Here is a 16,136-nt window from a genome sequence, read left to right as displayed (position 1 = left end):
GAACAAACAGCAGCACAGATCAATAAGCTGTAATGGTTGAACTGGTTAGACTGGGCGTGTTTCATGACATCATCAGCAAACCTGAAGCTCAGATATCAGACAAACACTGAGCTGCATCTCACTCTGCTCTAGCTCATATTATGGACTGTTATTTATGCTTATGTTTATTTGGAACCAGGGTTTTTATGGTTGTACATGTTACAGACAGTATAAGCAGATATATATGAATATATATAAATATATGACTAGTGGAGCTAGTGGAGGATGAACACCAATAACTTAATTTATCCTTCTTTTATTTCTCTGTTATTCTTTAGTTGCTGAAACAAATCAAATATTAAAGCTGGTAACAGATCAGCTTCATGGATCAGAATCAGCTGTTTTAATCTGAGAACACGCAACGAATTAAAGGCTCATTTCATCTAAAAACTATTCATCTGAAAATCTGCTGATCTGCTCCAAAACACTACTTCAGTACTTTTACTATAATACTGCAGTACTTTTACTGTAATACTGCATACTACATCACTATAATACTGCAGTACTTTTACTGTAATACTGCATACTATATCACTATAATACTGCAGTACTTTTACTGTAATACTGCATACTACATCACTATAATACTGCAGTACTTTTACTGTAATACTGCATACTACATCACTATAATACTGCAGTACTTTTACTGTAATACTGCATACTACACCACTATAATACTGCAGTACTTTTACTGTAATACTGCATACTACATCACTATAATACTGCAGTACTTTTACTTCTAATAGAGTATTTGACATAGTTTTTAAGGGTTTAAATGAGGCAGCAGCAGGTTGACATAAAGCAGGTCAGTCTGCAGCAGATAAACCACATCAGAATATTATTGAGCTCCTCATGTCCTGAAAAAGAGGTTTATTCATGATGTGAATGTAATCCAGGAGCCGCTTACAGCAGCTGTCACTAAACTCACGTCCTGTTTGAGACAGAGGCTGAACTGAGGCGCTGCAGGAGGACCAGGACAAGAGAAAGAAGTTTTTATTCCAGTAGAGACTCAGAATATAAATATGTGTCTTATAAACGTTAACATTGAGACTCTGGAGCGTTTCCAGCTGCTTGTGTCTTCATGTGATTGTAAAACACATGACGCACTTTATTAGTGAGCTGAGTGGAACAGCAGAGCTCATGTGTGTGTGTGTGTGTGTGTGTGTGTGTGTGTGTGTGTGCTGTGTGAGTGATGCATGCGCTGGATCCTCGCTGCAGCACATCCAGGTGCAGCTTACTGAGGTATTTTTAGGTGACGAACACATGATGGTTTACCTTTCACTGTTCCTCTGATCCTGATCCTCTCTGCACACAGCTGATCCTCAGAGTGCTGCTGCTGCTGGGTTAAACACACAGGAACACTGCTCTTTAAGATGCTCCTTCACAATAAAACTCTTCACTTCATTTACACACAGGAAGAAAAACAGTGTGAAGCTGCAGAGATGACTGTCAGTGCTTAGTAGACAAACGTCAACCAACATACAAGACAAAAAGTCAGAAACTAGAAGTGAAACATTCAGCAGAAGAACTTAATATCAGTAACAGTGAAATGTAGTTTATAGTTTTATTGTTTATTTAGGGTTTTTTTAGGTTTTATATCATTTGATTCATTTATAATTTCTTCCTTTTATTTGATTCTTGTGTGATTTAGTTTTGTGGAAGCTGATAATACATCTGTACTTTCACTTTGTTGATTATTATTTTACACTAAAACATAAAGAAAAACAGTGTAAAGCTGCAGAGATGACTGTCAGTGCTCAGTAGACAAACATCAACCAACATACAAGACAAAAAAACAAGAGATTTTATATTTAAAAATGCTCAAAAGTCACAAAAACAGAAAGAAAATATTTTTTTATCGTCCATTCTGATTATTTAGGGTCATTTTCTTGGTTTTAAGTCTTTAGATTCAGTTATTAATTCTTCATTTAGTTTGATTCTTGGTAGTTTTTGTTGAATTATTATAAATCTAATCCTTCAGGAATGATAATACGTCTTTACTTTCACTTCTAGCAGCACTGAGCTTTAACCTCAACCCAACCCTAACTTCTTTACTTGATGATGAAGAAAATAGGTCACTGTGTGTGTGTGTGTGTGTGTGTGTGTGTGTGTGTGTGTGTGTGTGTGTGTGTGTGTGTGTGTGTGTGTGTGTGTGTGTGTGTGTGTGTGTGTGTGTGTGTGTGTGTGTGTGTGTGTGTGTGTTTTCCGCTCTCAGATCACTCTTGGCTCTCTCTCCTCAGGAAGTATGTTTGAATGTCTGGATGTGAAAAGTTCGTTGACTCTTCAAGGTTGCGTCGTTAAAAACAGAAATATCAGCGAGCATGAAGTGTAACAGCTGTGTGTGTGTGTGTGTGTGTGTGTGTGTGTGTCACTCTGCCCTCAGCACAGACTCACAGGCGGCTTCAATAAGTGGAACATTATGAGTGTAAAAGCACAAGTTTAATGTTGTAGAGGAATTAAGATCAGATCAGATATTCCTTCTCTCGTCCCACAGCGGAGACATTTAAATTATTACAGCAGCAAAGTGGAGAAATGTAAAGTAAAAATAGGAAGAATAAAGATTATAATAATATAATATAATAATAATTTAGCTGGTAGTTAAATCTGGTACAAAACATCTTATCTCTTGTTTTTAAAATTAATGTATTATCTCCATGGTCCCTGATATAAATACATTTAAATAAAGAAAAAGTAATAAATAATAACTCAACTTTATTTATAAAGCACTTTAAAACAACCACAGCTGAAACAAAGAGCTGAACATAAATAGATAAAACAACAGGAACATAAAACAATTAACAGGAAATAAATACTAAGATAATTGTTTTATTGTATTTAAATCAAATTAAAAACCATAAAACAATAATTAAATCAATCAAACCATAAAACAGTAAAACGGGAGCAGAGTCTCATGCTGGGTTGAAAGCCAAGGAATAAAAATGTGTTTTAAATAATAAGTACATATGTAATAATATAAAAAACAATAGTAGTAAAAAATAATGACATTATGTATAAGAGTAATATTGGTGTTGAATGATACTGTACATATTATTATTGCACAGTTGAACTGAAGTAATATTATACTCAAACTACTGATGTTACAGTTATTTACAGTAAGAAGTGTTCACAGTGCAGGTTGGGAGGTTCACTGGGACTCGAATGAGAGCAAACAAAGAGATTAAAATGAGAAGCCTGGCAGACTGAGCTCAGGGTGGAGAAACACTCTGATATGTGTTTCCAGTCATCCATCATCACTGTACACACACACACACACACACAGACACACACACACACACACACACACACACTGTAAACACACAGCCAACCTGTATTACTGGTGTATAAACAGAGCAGTGTGCGCCCCCTGCAGGCTCTCTGTGGCATTACACTGATCACTGCTGCTGGTATTCCCACGACCCTCACACACACACACACACACACACACACACACACACACACACACACACACACACACACACACACACACACACATACACACACTCACACACACTCACACACACACAAACACACACACACACACACAGGTCACATCCTGACCTCTGACCCTTAACTCTGCTTTTTATTAATAAACAGTAGATTAATCCTTAGGTCAGACTGTCAACAGAACAACAGAGTTAATTTAATTTTTTTTAAATCTGGGTCAAATTTAAAGGATCATTCTGCTGATTTGTCTTCATGTTTGTTTATTAAAATCTGATATATGTTATTAGTCCAAAAACTATAAAAAACACACAGATTAAAAAAAGAATGTTTGCAGTATCAGTATTGTTGATACACTGGTACTTCACTTATACTGTGCTATATATAAATATATGTGTATATATATATATACATATATTTATATATACACTTTAAAATCTGTGCAATATCAAACTCCAATATTACTCTGTACATAATTTGACCCTGTTTTATTTTTTACTGTTGCTTTTGTTTTTACTATTTCTTGTTCTTTATTCTTTTTTTTTTTTTACTATCCACTCTGCTGCTGCTAAAACGCAAATGTTCCCACTGTTGGACTAATAAAGGAACATCTGATCTCAACAAACTCTTCAAAGTAAAGAGTTTGTTTATAAATAGAAACAAAGATGAATAACATTGATCATGTTTTTAGTTCTGTGTAAAATAAAGTCCAACAAGCTGTGAAGCTCCAGAGTCTTCAGTTTACAGTGAAATAAAATATAAATATATAAATAAGTCTTCATGTATGAGAAACTGAAATCAGAATATTTAGTTTTTTCCTTCATCAATGATTCTGAATGTTGACTTAATGAACTGATGAGTTGATGTTTTGTGTGTTTGAGGTTGAATGAACTGATTGATTGTCTGGTGTTTCAGTGATTGAGTTGATTGTTGTGTGTGTTGTGTGTTTCAGGTTGAACTGATGAACTTATTGATTGTTTTGTGTGTTTCAGGTGAGCTTCTGAGCCAGCCGCGGCCTGACGGTCTGACGGAGATCATCTGTCCAAAGAACGGCTCTGAGCGGGTCAACGTGGCTCTGGTTTACCCGCCGACGCCCACTGTGGTCAGCCCCTGTCTGAAGTGAGGAGGGGGGGGGCTGGACTCCCTCCCACCGGCCGGGCTCACCCCACCCCCCCACCCCACACCTGTAACCCCCCCCTCCACCTGTGACCCCCTCCCCCTGCTGCCTCGGCCGAGCTGCAGCAAGGCTCTCTGCTCCACATGTACGTTTCTACTTTCATTATTATAAACTTTAGAGTAAAACACACAGATCATTAAATAATTACAGCATAAAAGAACAAATAAGAGTCGAAACTGATTTAATGTAAGAACAAAGCCAGAACAGGGTTGTGAAGGTTACTGTGGAAATGTAATGGATTACTAGTTACTCCATTTAAAATGTATTAGTACTATTTCAATGACTTCATCAAAGTAAATCAATAATACAGACCGATTCTGGATCTTTGGGTCTGATGGAGTAAAAAACTTCCAATATCAATATATCATATAGTTTGCATTATCACAGCAGCAATAAGAAAAAGAATAAAGAACAATACATAATAAGTATTAGAACAATAATAGTAAGAAACATGTAGTAAAATACTCAGACATTATTTACATTATTTACAGAGTAACATTGGTGTTGAACACTAATATAACAGAACAAACACATCAAACAGCATTTAATCAGCTGATAATGTCGTCAGTCTCTTGTATTGATGATGAAACTAAAGTTCATGCTGTTATTGTTAGTTTGTGTTAAAGTCTCTTCTTCTTCTCTCTGCAGCTGGTTCATCAGTAGCTCTGCATCTTCTGACCCGCCAAGCTTCACAACTTCCTCACACGGTTTTTAAAAATCTCACCGTCAAAGTTTTATTCACTTTTTTTTGTGTTTTTTTGAATGAAATCTTAACGTGTTGAGAAGTGTTGAAGCTGAAGGATGACGGAGTGAACTTGTTCCATCGTGGGTCAGATTCCTGCCAAGTTTCACCTGATCAAACAAACTCTGAACATCAGGAACCAACATTTTTTTACTGGACTGAAATATTTTGCAAAATGTTTTCTGAGACTGTCTCGTTTCTACTCAGTGAGGACAGCGCCACCTGGTGGACTGAAGACTGTTTCTGATTCACACCTGTAAATATTCTCTGTGCCTACTTCACACAGTCCAGTGCAGACTATAGACTGTAGAGCCACAGACTGCAGACTACAGACTACAGACTACAGACTGCAGACTACAGACTACAGACTACAGACTGCAGAGCTGCGACCGTCAGACCTGCTTCAGACCGTTGCCAGGAACAGGATGTGGTCATGGTTTGGTCACCATGGAGATGAGTCAAAGCAGCATCCAATGAGAGCGCAGAGGGAAGATGAGGCAGCATATCATTAGGAGTCATTGAATAAGTTTTAATGCAGAACAAGGAGACGCAGTGACATCACGTCACCATGACAACAGATGTCCCGTCCCAGCCAGCAGGTCCATGTGGGCTCAGAAGGGTTAAATCTGGGCTGTAATATGAGTACCAGGTGGGTTTGTCCTCAGTTTCCATGGTGACCCTACGTTGGTTTACCCATATGGGCTTCAAGTGGGTTCTGACTGGTTTCCAGTGAAGCTCAACTGGGTCAGACCCATTTAGACCCCATGTGTTTACCTACACAGGGTCTAAGAGGGATCAGCGCTTAACCTCCTTCATCCTCATACAGGGACGTTTATATTTTGGGTTTGCTGGACTTTATATTTCATTCTGCTTCACTTTGACCTGTTGTCGAATTCATATACAGGCTGTTTGTGCCTCCTAGTGGCAGAAACAGCTCATTACAGTATAAAACTCAAACAGGATGACATCATCTTGGTGAAGTCAGTCTAGATAAATGTGGAGCAGGTATAAAAATGGTTGAAGCTTGTTATTTTACCCTTAATATTGTTTGTAGTTTGATATTCTGATGAACTAATTTAACCTGATCACAAATGATGCTTTTAGTTTTAGTTTTTATCAGGTCCAACTGATCCCAAATATCTACAAGAGATGCAAACAAAAGCTCAGGAATCAGGAGGTTGAATGGCCCCACATGGCAGGGGTGTCAAACATACGGCCCGCGGCCCAGAACTGGCCCACCAAAGGGTCCAATCCGGCCCAATGGATAAGTGATAACAGTTTTTCTGCTTCAGAGGTTTTTTTGCCATCCTGAGCAGAAAACAATGAAAACATGTTTTAAAAAATTATCATATTTAAAACTTTCATATGTAGAAAATTGTGCAGGATGTTAATAAAAAGCTTCTGTGCAAAATAATCTGTAAGAAACTAAGACAATGTTCTTAAGACATCTCAGACTGATCAGCTGTTTTGTAAATAGATGGTTTATTATGGCAAAATTATTATTTATAGGTTATAATGCAGCTGTTTTACTGATAGGACCCACCTGAGATCCCAATCAGTACCAATGTTAACCCACATGAACCTGCTGGCTGATCTCATCCTCATATCACCATGGCAACAGTCTGGGACTAAAGACTAAAGTGGGGACAGAAAGTCTCGTAGTCTGCACTGGATCTGGATCTGAAGCGTTTTGTGACACGAGGCGACGTCTGCGGTGAAACTCACTTCCTGTTCAGAGTTTCCAGCCGTTTGATAAACATGTAAAGTTTTAATCCACGAAATCACTCACAGAAACCTCGTTAATCCGGGGGTTAATCGTCCATATTAAGCTTTCAGACGCTTCATTCTTCAGTTTTTACACCTTTTTTTGGTCCAATGTTACACAAAACATGACGATTTCAATTCATTATTCATTCATTAAATGTGAAGAATACAACTAAAATGTTTGAATGATGATTTTTTTTAATGTTTTGGAATAAATATGGATCAAAAACTGCTTAAAAAAATGAACTATTTCCACGTTTATATGTTGTGGGTCACATGAGGAGACGTATGTGAGGGTTGATCTCAGATATTTATCTTCTTAGGAACAGTGACGGCTTCACATCTCACACCTGTGGAGTCCTCACTGCTTCTTGGATTTTAACTGTATATAAAAGATAAAAGAAATAAGGAAAAGGTGTCAGATGTGTGTTTTGGTTCTTTCTCCACTTCCTGTGCTCTCGGATCGATTTTTCACCTTTTTTTTAAAGAAGGAAAAATAAACCGTGCTTTTTCTTTCTGATGTAAATAATAATAATATCTTTATTTTTGTATGTTGACACAAGGAGGCGTGTCTCTCTCCACTCTTCTTAGCTTTGACTTTATTTACAGTGCAATGTGGTGCATGACTCACCGAGAGTGCACACAGGAGGTGTTTTATATAAATATAAATATAAATATATAAATATGTAGCTGGTTTCAACATCTCACATGAAAAACAACCAAATACAAATAAACCAATAACTGGCTTTAGTACCAGTCACTGAGTCCTGTCTTCTTTATTTATTCTGTCATATGTGTGTATGTGTGTGTTTGTGTGTGTGTGTGTGTGTGTGTGTTCTGCTGGATATGAATAAAGTTCTTAATTGAATATAATTGGTCACCGATTAACACTTTAAGATGAGTGATTTAAAAACAGCTCATAACCAGAACAAGTCAAATATCCTTTTCTTGGTCATAATAAGAAGAAAAAGATTTTTAATAAATTAAACTAAAATTAAAACAATATAGATGTCATTAAATTAGAAAGAAAATAAGTGAAAATCATATTATTACTGTTAATAATCCTTAATATGCCTTCACATGACTGTAAACCTTGTTGTTGCTTTGCATTAACTGTGAACTGGAATGACTGATCTTTTTTGTGCATTGCAAACTTCAATAAAATTTTGGAAAAAAACAAAAAAAAAACTCAAAACATTATTACATGAGCTCCTCCTCAGTCCAACCAGGCGGGGAGCTCCGGTGCTCTGCAATGAGGCCAACGAGGAAGTAACTTAAAAACTGCATTCCATCAAAAGGCCACCAGGGGGCGACCGTCTCTATACAAGTCAATGGAGAAGTAACTTAGAACTGCCTTCTATCAAAAGGCCACCAGGGGGCGACCGTCTCTATACAAGTCAATGGAGAATTCTCACTTGATTTCTAACCGCAGTAAACGTTTTCAAAATGTGTTTATGGTCTCAATCGCTAGTTTAAAGCCTTCTTCAATGCAGTATGATGTTCATTTGGGACATTTTGGCCTCCCTGATTTTATATGTGACGATACCATTCAACCATAGCAACCTCCCCGCTCCGCCCATAGCTCTGCCTCATGCCCATATTAGTTATTACATGAGTCCCCTGGTGGTCAACCCGTGTCACTGCACCCCCTCTCTCCCCGCCCCGCTGCCCTGCCTCCTCCGGGCCAGCAGGGGGCGTCCGTCCTTAAATCACCGGGAAAAGCGCCGCTGTTTCCCCGGTTCTTCCTCTTCCCTCCGCGGCCTCAGAGGTAGGAGCTCTATCCTCCATCTGAACCAACAATCTGCCTTAAATCTGTTTGAAATCTTCACCATCCTGCGTTTTAAACACCTCAGATTAATAACTTAACGCCAAACTAAGCGGCTGGTGCTTAAATTTGTGACTTTGAGTCGATGTTTAAGTTTTTATTTTAATATTAGAGTTAACGCCGGTTTGTCACATCAGCTCTCCGCCATGTTGGCTTCTTCCTCACGTTAGAAACTGAACTAAAAACAGCTAAAAATGAACTTTAGCGGTTATTTCTGTTTATTATCTTAATGTCAGACAGTTTCTGCTTCTTTATAATGTTAAATTAGTTTACTGTTATTATCTTTAAACTCGTTAAATCCTCCAACGGCTAACCTACCGAGCTAAAGCTAAAGCTAAACAGTCATGTGGAATCGCTGTTTTAATGATTTTATGATTTAATATTAATGCATTTATGTTTTTACAGATATCTGAAGATGGTCCGCTACTCTCTCGACCCCGAGAACCCGACTAAATGTGAGTAAAGTGATTAATTGTGTTATTTTGGGTCATTTTAATGGCGGCTGTGATGACTACTTAGGACACCTTTGGATTAAATCATGAAAATAACTTGAATAAGATCTGAGCTTGCTTTTTAAAGTTAGACATTTAAACTGTTTTATATTGGATTCATATTATTATTAAAGCTTATTGTTGAATTATTCTGCAGCATGCAAGTCGAGGGGCTCCAACCTGCGGGTTCACTTCAAGGTAAGTTCAGTTAAATAAGATTAATTAGTGTTTATTAATAAATACTGAAGTTTAATAAGTGTTTAAATGTGTGTTTGTGATGTTTACTAACTACTTTAATGTTAAACTGAACTAAGTTGCACATTTTCATTCATTTAAAGTCAGAACACACTTCAGATAAATATGTTTTTATAAGTTTTAATGTTTACAGGTGAAGTTTTTAAGGTTTATGAATATATTGATTTTACTGTGAATCACTTAAATGAGTCAGATCTCTAATATAATCAGCTGTTATCAAATCTGCTGCTTCATGTGTGTTCTGAAAAATGAGCAAATTTAACTGTTAACACGTTGGAGAAAAAGGTGAATTTTCAAAATAAAAGTAAAGCAGCATTTTCAGATCTTTAGTAGGAAATAAGAGTTAATGTGGTTTAACCTGTGAGCTGCTTTTTATTGGCTGAACTTTAACACTCAGAATCACAAACAAGCTTCTTTACATATGAAACTTTACTTAATGTTATTATATGTTTATCTGTTATAAACTGGTTTCAGCTGCCAACAGATTAATATTCACTCAGTTTCATGTTAGAAGATTTTAAGACTTTTGTTTCTTCTTGGAAAATACTCATAGTTTAAACTGAACTAAGTTGCACATTTTCATTCATTTAGAGTCAGAACATCAGATTAACATGCATTTATATACATTTGAACATGTTTGCAGGGGAAGTTCAGGTTTATGAATATATTGATTTTACTGTAAATGCAAAACATGGAGAAAATGGATAATTAAAAAAAAACAACCTTGAAGTGAATGATTTAACCTCTGAGCTGTTTTTTTTTTATTGGCTGAGGAAACTTAAACACTCAGAATCACAAACGAGCTTCTTTACATATGAAACTTTACTTCATGTTATATCTGTTATAAACTGGTTTCAGCTGCCATCAGATTAATATTCACTCAGTTTCATGTTAGAAGATTTTAAGACATTTGTTGAAGTTGAGCCTTCAGATAATCTCAGAAGCTTTCAGTGTTTGAACTGAAGCAGCTCTGGTTCTGGTTTAGATGAGTAGCAGCAGAACAGTGGATCAGCTCTGGTTCTGGTTCAGATGAGTAGCAGCAGAACAGTGGATCAGCTCTGGTTCTGGTTCTGGTTCAGATGAGTAGCAGCAGAACAGTGAAGCAGCTCTGGTTCTGGTTCAGGTTTAGATGAGTAGCAGCAGAACAGTGAATCAGCTCTGGTTCTGGTTCAGGTTCAGGTTTAGATGAGTAGCAGCAGAACAGTGAATCAGCTCTGGTTCTGGTTCTGGTTCTGGTTTAGATGAGTAGCAGCAGAACAGTGAATCAGCTCTTCAGTCTGTAGTTAAACCTTTAAAGCAGATCTAATGTGGGCCGGATCATTAAAAAGATAGATTAGATTAGATTTCTTTATTTGTACCCGCAGGTAAATTTGGCTCGCAGTGAGACATTCATACAAAACAGAAAAATGAAAACAGTAAAATAGCCACACAACTCATCATCATCGCCATCATCATTCCATGCTGCGTCATAAAGTGCATTATATATGTAGGGTGGCTACCCTAAAAGTGCATGGCATAAAGTGCGTAAGTGCATAAGTGCACTCATCATCATCAACACAGTCATTGTCAACATCAACATCATCATCATCATCAACTCCCCAACCATCATCAAGGGATCACAAGTTCTTATTGAGATGTATGATGGCTGCAGGGACGAAGCTAGACCTGTGCCTTTTAGTTTTGGTCCTAGGTACGGTGTACCTGCGGCCAGATGGAGGGAAGGGAGGAAGGAAATAAGGGAAGGAAGGAAAGACAGGCAAAAGAAAGGTAGGAAAGACGGTGGGTGGGAAGGCAGGAAGGAAGGAGATAAGGAGGGAAGGAAAGACAGGCGAAAGGAAGGAGGGAAGAAAGGTAGGAAAGAGAGACAGTAAAGGACGACAGACAGACGGAAGGGAGGAAAAAAGGTAAGAAGGGAGGTAGGGGGGAAAAAAGGAAGGAAGAACAGATGGAAGGAAGGAAGGAAGGAAGGAAAAGAACACAGGATGGCAAGTGGGCCGGATCGCTGCCCTCGGCGGGCCGTATGTTTGACACCCCTGCTCTAAATGAAGAGATTTGGTGCTGTTGTGTCTTAACGTTGCTATAAATGGATTATTATATGTTTAAGGTTTGGACATTTGAAGACTCGGCAGGACTGAGAGGAAACTGTTCATTACATTTAATCCACAAACTAGAAGATTGATCAGACATGGAAATAATACATCTACCTCTTCATACCAATAGATTTATTTTTTAGTGTAATTTTTAATCTTGTACCAAACGTTGTCTTCATGGCTCCAAACGAACGTATTTATAACGTGTCATAAACGTGTTGGTTCAGTCTGATAGCAGCGTGTTAACTGTGGACTGTTACTGAGAGTCTTCACTAAGTATCTCACTTTATCTTCACTGCTGCAGTTTAAACTCATAGTTAGAGATTTAATATACTGACTGAACTCTTCTCTAAAGTCTCAGTTCATTTTAAGAAAGTAGTAACAGAATCTGAAGTGTAGAAACTTGTAACTGACTGAACACATATATTTAATCATGTTGGCAGAAATACACATTTTATATAAAGTATCATCAGTTTAACCTTTTAATGAAAAGAGAAGCAGCTCCTCTGTTACTCTCATTAATCTGATCACATCACTAAAGTCTGCAGGTTTAAACAGACCAAACATTCACATCTAACCCTAAAACTCTGTCTCTGTGTTCACTGTCACTTCTTCTTCTTCTTCTGTGGTTTTCTAACGTTACAGCTGTGATTGGACAGGAAGTAGTAGCAGTGATGACCATTTAGGACACCTTTGTATTAACCATGAAAATAACAACATGAGATCTGAGCTACCTGAACTTCACTGTCAATCACAGCTTATACTACACTGTGTTACAATACATGTAATGAGCAGCAGGAGAAGCTAACAGGAAGTAACCTCCAGAGAGAACGGAGACCTTCAAGTTAAAACCAGTTAAACGTGTTGAGCCTGTTTAAACTCACCTGAGCCTTCATCTCCTCTGTCTCCTCTTCATCAGAACACCCGTGAGACAGCCCAGGCCATCAAAGGCATGCACATCCGCAAGGCCAACAAGTACCTGCGTGACGTCATCGTGAAGCATCAGTGCGTCCCGTTCCGTCGCTACAACGGCGGCGTCGGACGCTGCGCTCAGGTGAGTCCTGATTGGCTGACAGGAGAGAGAGGGGGGGGGGTGTTAGGGGTGAGGGGGCAGCTGCTGTGATGACTATCTTAGGACACCTTTGGATAAATGATGAAACTAAACTCTATAATCTGAGCAGCTGGTTAACAAAGTAAAATAAAGGTTAATGTGTCAAAGGGATCCGCTAATGCTTTTATTTTGGTGGGGCTTTTTTTTTTTTCTCAGGCCAAACAGTTCGGCTGGACGCAGGGTCGCTGGCCCAAGAAGAGCGCCGAGTTCCTTCTTCACATGCTGAAAAACGCCGAGAGCAACGCCGAGCTGAAGGTGCGTTCACTGTCACTTCTTCTTCTTCTGTGGTTTTCTAACGTTACAGCTGTGATTGGACAGGAAGTAGGAGCAGTGATGACCATTTAGGACACCTTTGTATTAACCATGAAAATAAAAACATGAGATCTGAGCTACCTGAACTTCACTGTCAATCACAGCTTAGAGTACACTGTGTTTAATATGTGTGCTGCATGTAGAGGATAATGGTTTACTCATCACATGTTTCATAGTTCAGTTTTATTTATTTTTACAGCAGAGTTTAAACAGAACTTGACTCACTGTCTCTATGTAGTGATTTCAGTTCATGTCTAATAATATAACTTAATATATCAGTCACCATTTAATATTGATGATCAATCCCTCAGACACACTTGTAAGAGCTTCAGATGTCTGACGGACTTGGTTTTAAATCTTTATCATTAATGTAACCTGCTGACAGTCCAGCCAACACTAAATGAATCAGCATGTTTTCCTTCATCATCATCATCGTACATGGAGGAAACACCTGAGGGTCATTTCATAGCCTGGTTCCAGTTCTCTGGTTAAAAGCTTTAAATATAAAGTCTGATGCTATTTAAACCTCTGTAGTCCTAATTGTTGCTTTATTGGATCCTCGACTTTAGAAGGTGGAGATCATGATGTCATTTCAATCTACAGCCGACTTAAAATCTAAATTGTGATTCCCCAAATATTTATACAGCACTTCTTTTTTTTTTTGCGAAGTACCTTTGACAGACAGACAGAGACCCAACACGCAGTAACCAGGCCGACAATCTTAGACTGTACTCTGTAATTTAATGTAAAGAGACCTCAAACAGAACAGAGCTCAGAGTTACCCTGGTTACCTGTTACACCTGGTTACCTGTTACCCTGGTTACCCCTGGTTACCTGTTACCCCTGGTTACCTGAGAGAACACAGAACTCAGGGGAAGAAGTTAAACTAAATTTTATTTTTGTCTTCGTTCATTAAAAAAGAAATACTGGTTGAGACGATTATTAAACAAGTTATACTGAGACGTCTGCATTAAAGTCTGACAGGTAAGGTGGTTTCAGGGTTGGCTTAAGGTGGACTTGAACAGATCCTGATCTTTCAGGGTCTAGTTAAGGTGGACTTAAGGTTGATTTATGCTTCTGCATCAGAGCGATGCCATAGCTTTGCTGTCGGTCCGACACAGAAGCATAAACCAGCCTTCAAACAGATCCTGATGTTTCGGGGTCTGGTTAAGGTGGACATTAACAGTTCTTGGTGTTTTTGGGGTGTAGTTAAGGTGGACTTAATGTTTCGGGGTCTGGTTAAGGTGAACACTAACAGTCCTTGGTGTTTCAGCCTGTAGTTAAGGTGGACTTATCTTAATGTTTCAGGGTCTGGACGTGGACTCTCTGGTCATCGAGCACATCCAGGTGAACAAGGCTCCTAAAATGAGGAGGCGTACGTACCGCGCTCACGGACGCATCAACCCCTACATGAGCTCCCCCTGCCACATCGAGATGATCCTCACCGAGAAGGAACAGATCGTCCCCAAACCAGAGGAGGAGGTGGCCCAGAAGAAGAAGGTACGTCTGTCACCATCATCATCATCATCATCATCATCGTTACATGTTGCTGTGATGACTACTTAGGACACCTTTGGATTAACTCATGAAAACAAACCACTGAAATAACTGAGCAACTGTGAGTGTTGATAAAAGGTTAATAAAGTAATTAATTGGTTATTAATGGAGTTTTGTTTCCTGCAGGTTTCACAGAAGAAGCTGAAGAAGCAGAAACTGATGGCACGGGAGTAACATCCAATAAAATGACACCTTGTTATTATCAGTCACGTCTCGGCTTCCTGTTTGTTTTATATTCATATAAACACAATAAGTTTACAGCTGATGGTCTGAAGCCTCTTTTCTGTTTTCTGGAAGGATTTATGGAAGTTTACAGGTGACAAATATCAGATATTCTTTATTAGTCCCATGGTTATATGGATATTACTGCAGCAAAGGGTTTAAAAACAGCATCCAACGAAGAATAATAAAGAATAAACAAGTAAATACATGAGCTTTAATAATGAGTAACATGTAAAGAGTAATCTTATCAATGATATTCCTGAAATATGTAGAACAGGTTTGATCAGTTCATCTTTAAAATGTAATAAAATCATAAAATGCTGTTATCACTGAAGTTAAAATAAATACAAACTACTGACAGCTGATGTTTGTCTACATTACAAAATAATTAAAATAGTGTAGATGTGAGTTTGCTGCTGTGAAACATCTAGAACTACAAACTCTTCATGGTTAGAATAATAAAGTAGATTTAATGTCAGACTGTTAATCTGGTAATGTTCATTTAACTTGTCTTCTGGCAGCTGCTCACATTTTAAAACTAAATTACAGACAAGTTTGAAAGTTTTAGTTTTTTAAAATAAAACTACATGCTGAGCTGCTGCTGGAGGATTACTGATACTAGTTGAATTAGAAAACATCAAAAGTACTTCAGATGTAATATTGCTTATGAATACATGAGATTTATGTATATTACCCTCATACCAGCTTCTATATATCTCGTCATCACTTTTTAACTAAATGGTATAAATACTATTAACTAAATGTAAGCACTTTGTCCATTTTATTAGCTTCTGAATCCATGTGCATATATTTATATATATATTTATATATATATATATATCTATATATATATAGATATATATATATATATAGATATATATATATAGACATATGTCTATATATAGATATATATGTGTCTTGATAGCATATCATAAACATAACAGCATATCAAATGTTAAAATTTAATTTATCTAATTTTTTCATTATTTCATCATAATTATTTAATTAATTAATTAATTATTATCATAATTGTAATTTGGTCTAATTTTCACATTTGCTTCAGAAATGAAACGTCGGAACAGTTATCCAATCAGATGCTTCTGTGTGTTT

At 37.6% G+C, this 16,136-nt stretch overlaps 2 protein-coding genes and 5 non-coding genes across 7 annotated transcripts in view; all 7 read left to right on the top strand.

Annotated features, from left to right (window-relative positions):
* mfhas1 (multifunctional ROCO family signaling regulator 1) overlaps positions 1–4,613 on the top strand; it is a 30,366-nt gene extending 25,753 nt beyond the window's left edge. The window contains exon 2 of the mRNA XM_053340660.1: positions 4,473–4,613. Within this exon, the coding sequence (XP_053196635.1) occupies positions 4,473–4,603 (131 nt within the window). The 3' untranslated portion in view covers positions 4,604–4,613. The remainder of the gene's footprint in view (positions 1–4,472) is intronic.
* A 4,262-nt stretch (positions 4,614–8,875) lies between these two features.
* On the top strand, positions 8,876–15,009 carry rpl17 (ribosomal protein L17). Its single transcript, XM_053340672.1, has 7 exons — positions 8,876–8,931; positions 9,394–9,443; positions 9,637–9,677; positions 12,744–12,878; positions 13,092–13,190; positions 14,556–14,747; positions 14,931–15,009. Exons 2-7 carry the CDS (start codon positions 9,404–9,406, stop codon positions 14,976–14,978), a joined length of 555 nt encoding a protein of 184 aa, XP_053196647.1. The 5' UTR covers positions 8,876–8,931; positions 9,394–9,403; the 3' UTR covers positions 14,979–15,009.
* On the top strand, positions 9,488–9,557 carry LOC128380806 (small nucleolar RNA SNORD58). Its single transcript, XR_008323506.1, has one exon. It is a non-coding gene; the product is annotated as a small nucleolar RNA SNORD58 (small nucleolar RNA).
* On the top strand, positions 12,491–12,558 carry LOC128380803 (small nucleolar RNA SNORD58). The gene has a single exon (XR_008323503.1). It is a non-coding gene; the product is annotated as a small nucleolar RNA SNORD58 (small nucleolar RNA).
* Positions 12,939–13,006, top strand: LOC128380802 (small nucleolar RNA SNORD58). Its single transcript, XR_008323502.1, has one exon. It is a non-coding gene; the product is annotated as a small nucleolar RNA SNORD58 (small nucleolar RNA).
* LOC128380805 (small nucleolar RNA SNORD58) lies at positions 13,261–13,328 on the top strand. Its single transcript, XR_008323505.1, has one exon. It is a non-coding gene; the product is annotated as a small nucleolar RNA SNORD58 (small nucleolar RNA).
* Positions 14,794–14,864, top strand: LOC128380804 (small nucleolar RNA SNORD58). The gene has a single exon (XR_008323504.1). It is a non-coding gene; the product is annotated as a small nucleolar RNA SNORD58 (small nucleolar RNA).
* Positions 15,010–16,136: the final 1,127 nt, after the last annotated feature.

Source organism: Scomber japonicus, chromosome 19 (assembly GCF_027409825.1).
Source record: "Scomber japonicus isolate fScoJap1 chromosome 19, fScoJap1.pri, whole genome shotgun sequence".
Taxonomy (NCBI): Eukaryota; Metazoa; Chordata; class Actinopteri; order Scombriformes; family Scombridae; genus Scomber; species Scomber japonicus.
This window is presented reverse-complemented; position numbering and strand designations above follow the sequence as displayed.

Excerpts from the sequence above, each read along its gene's own strand:
- rpl17 (XM_053340672.1), top strand. The coding sequence starts at position 9,404 with ATGGTCCGCTACTCTCTCGACCCCGAGAACCCGACTAAAT. Across the intron at positions 9,678-12,743 it reads ACCTGCGGGTTCACTTCAAG|AACACCCGTGAGACAGCCCA; the intron begins GTAAGTTCAGTT and ends CCTCTTCATCAG. Across the intron at positions 13,191-14,555 it reads AGAGCAACGCCGAGCTGAAG|GGTCTGGACGTGGACTCTCT; the intron begins GTGCGTTCACTG and ends TTAATGTTTCAG.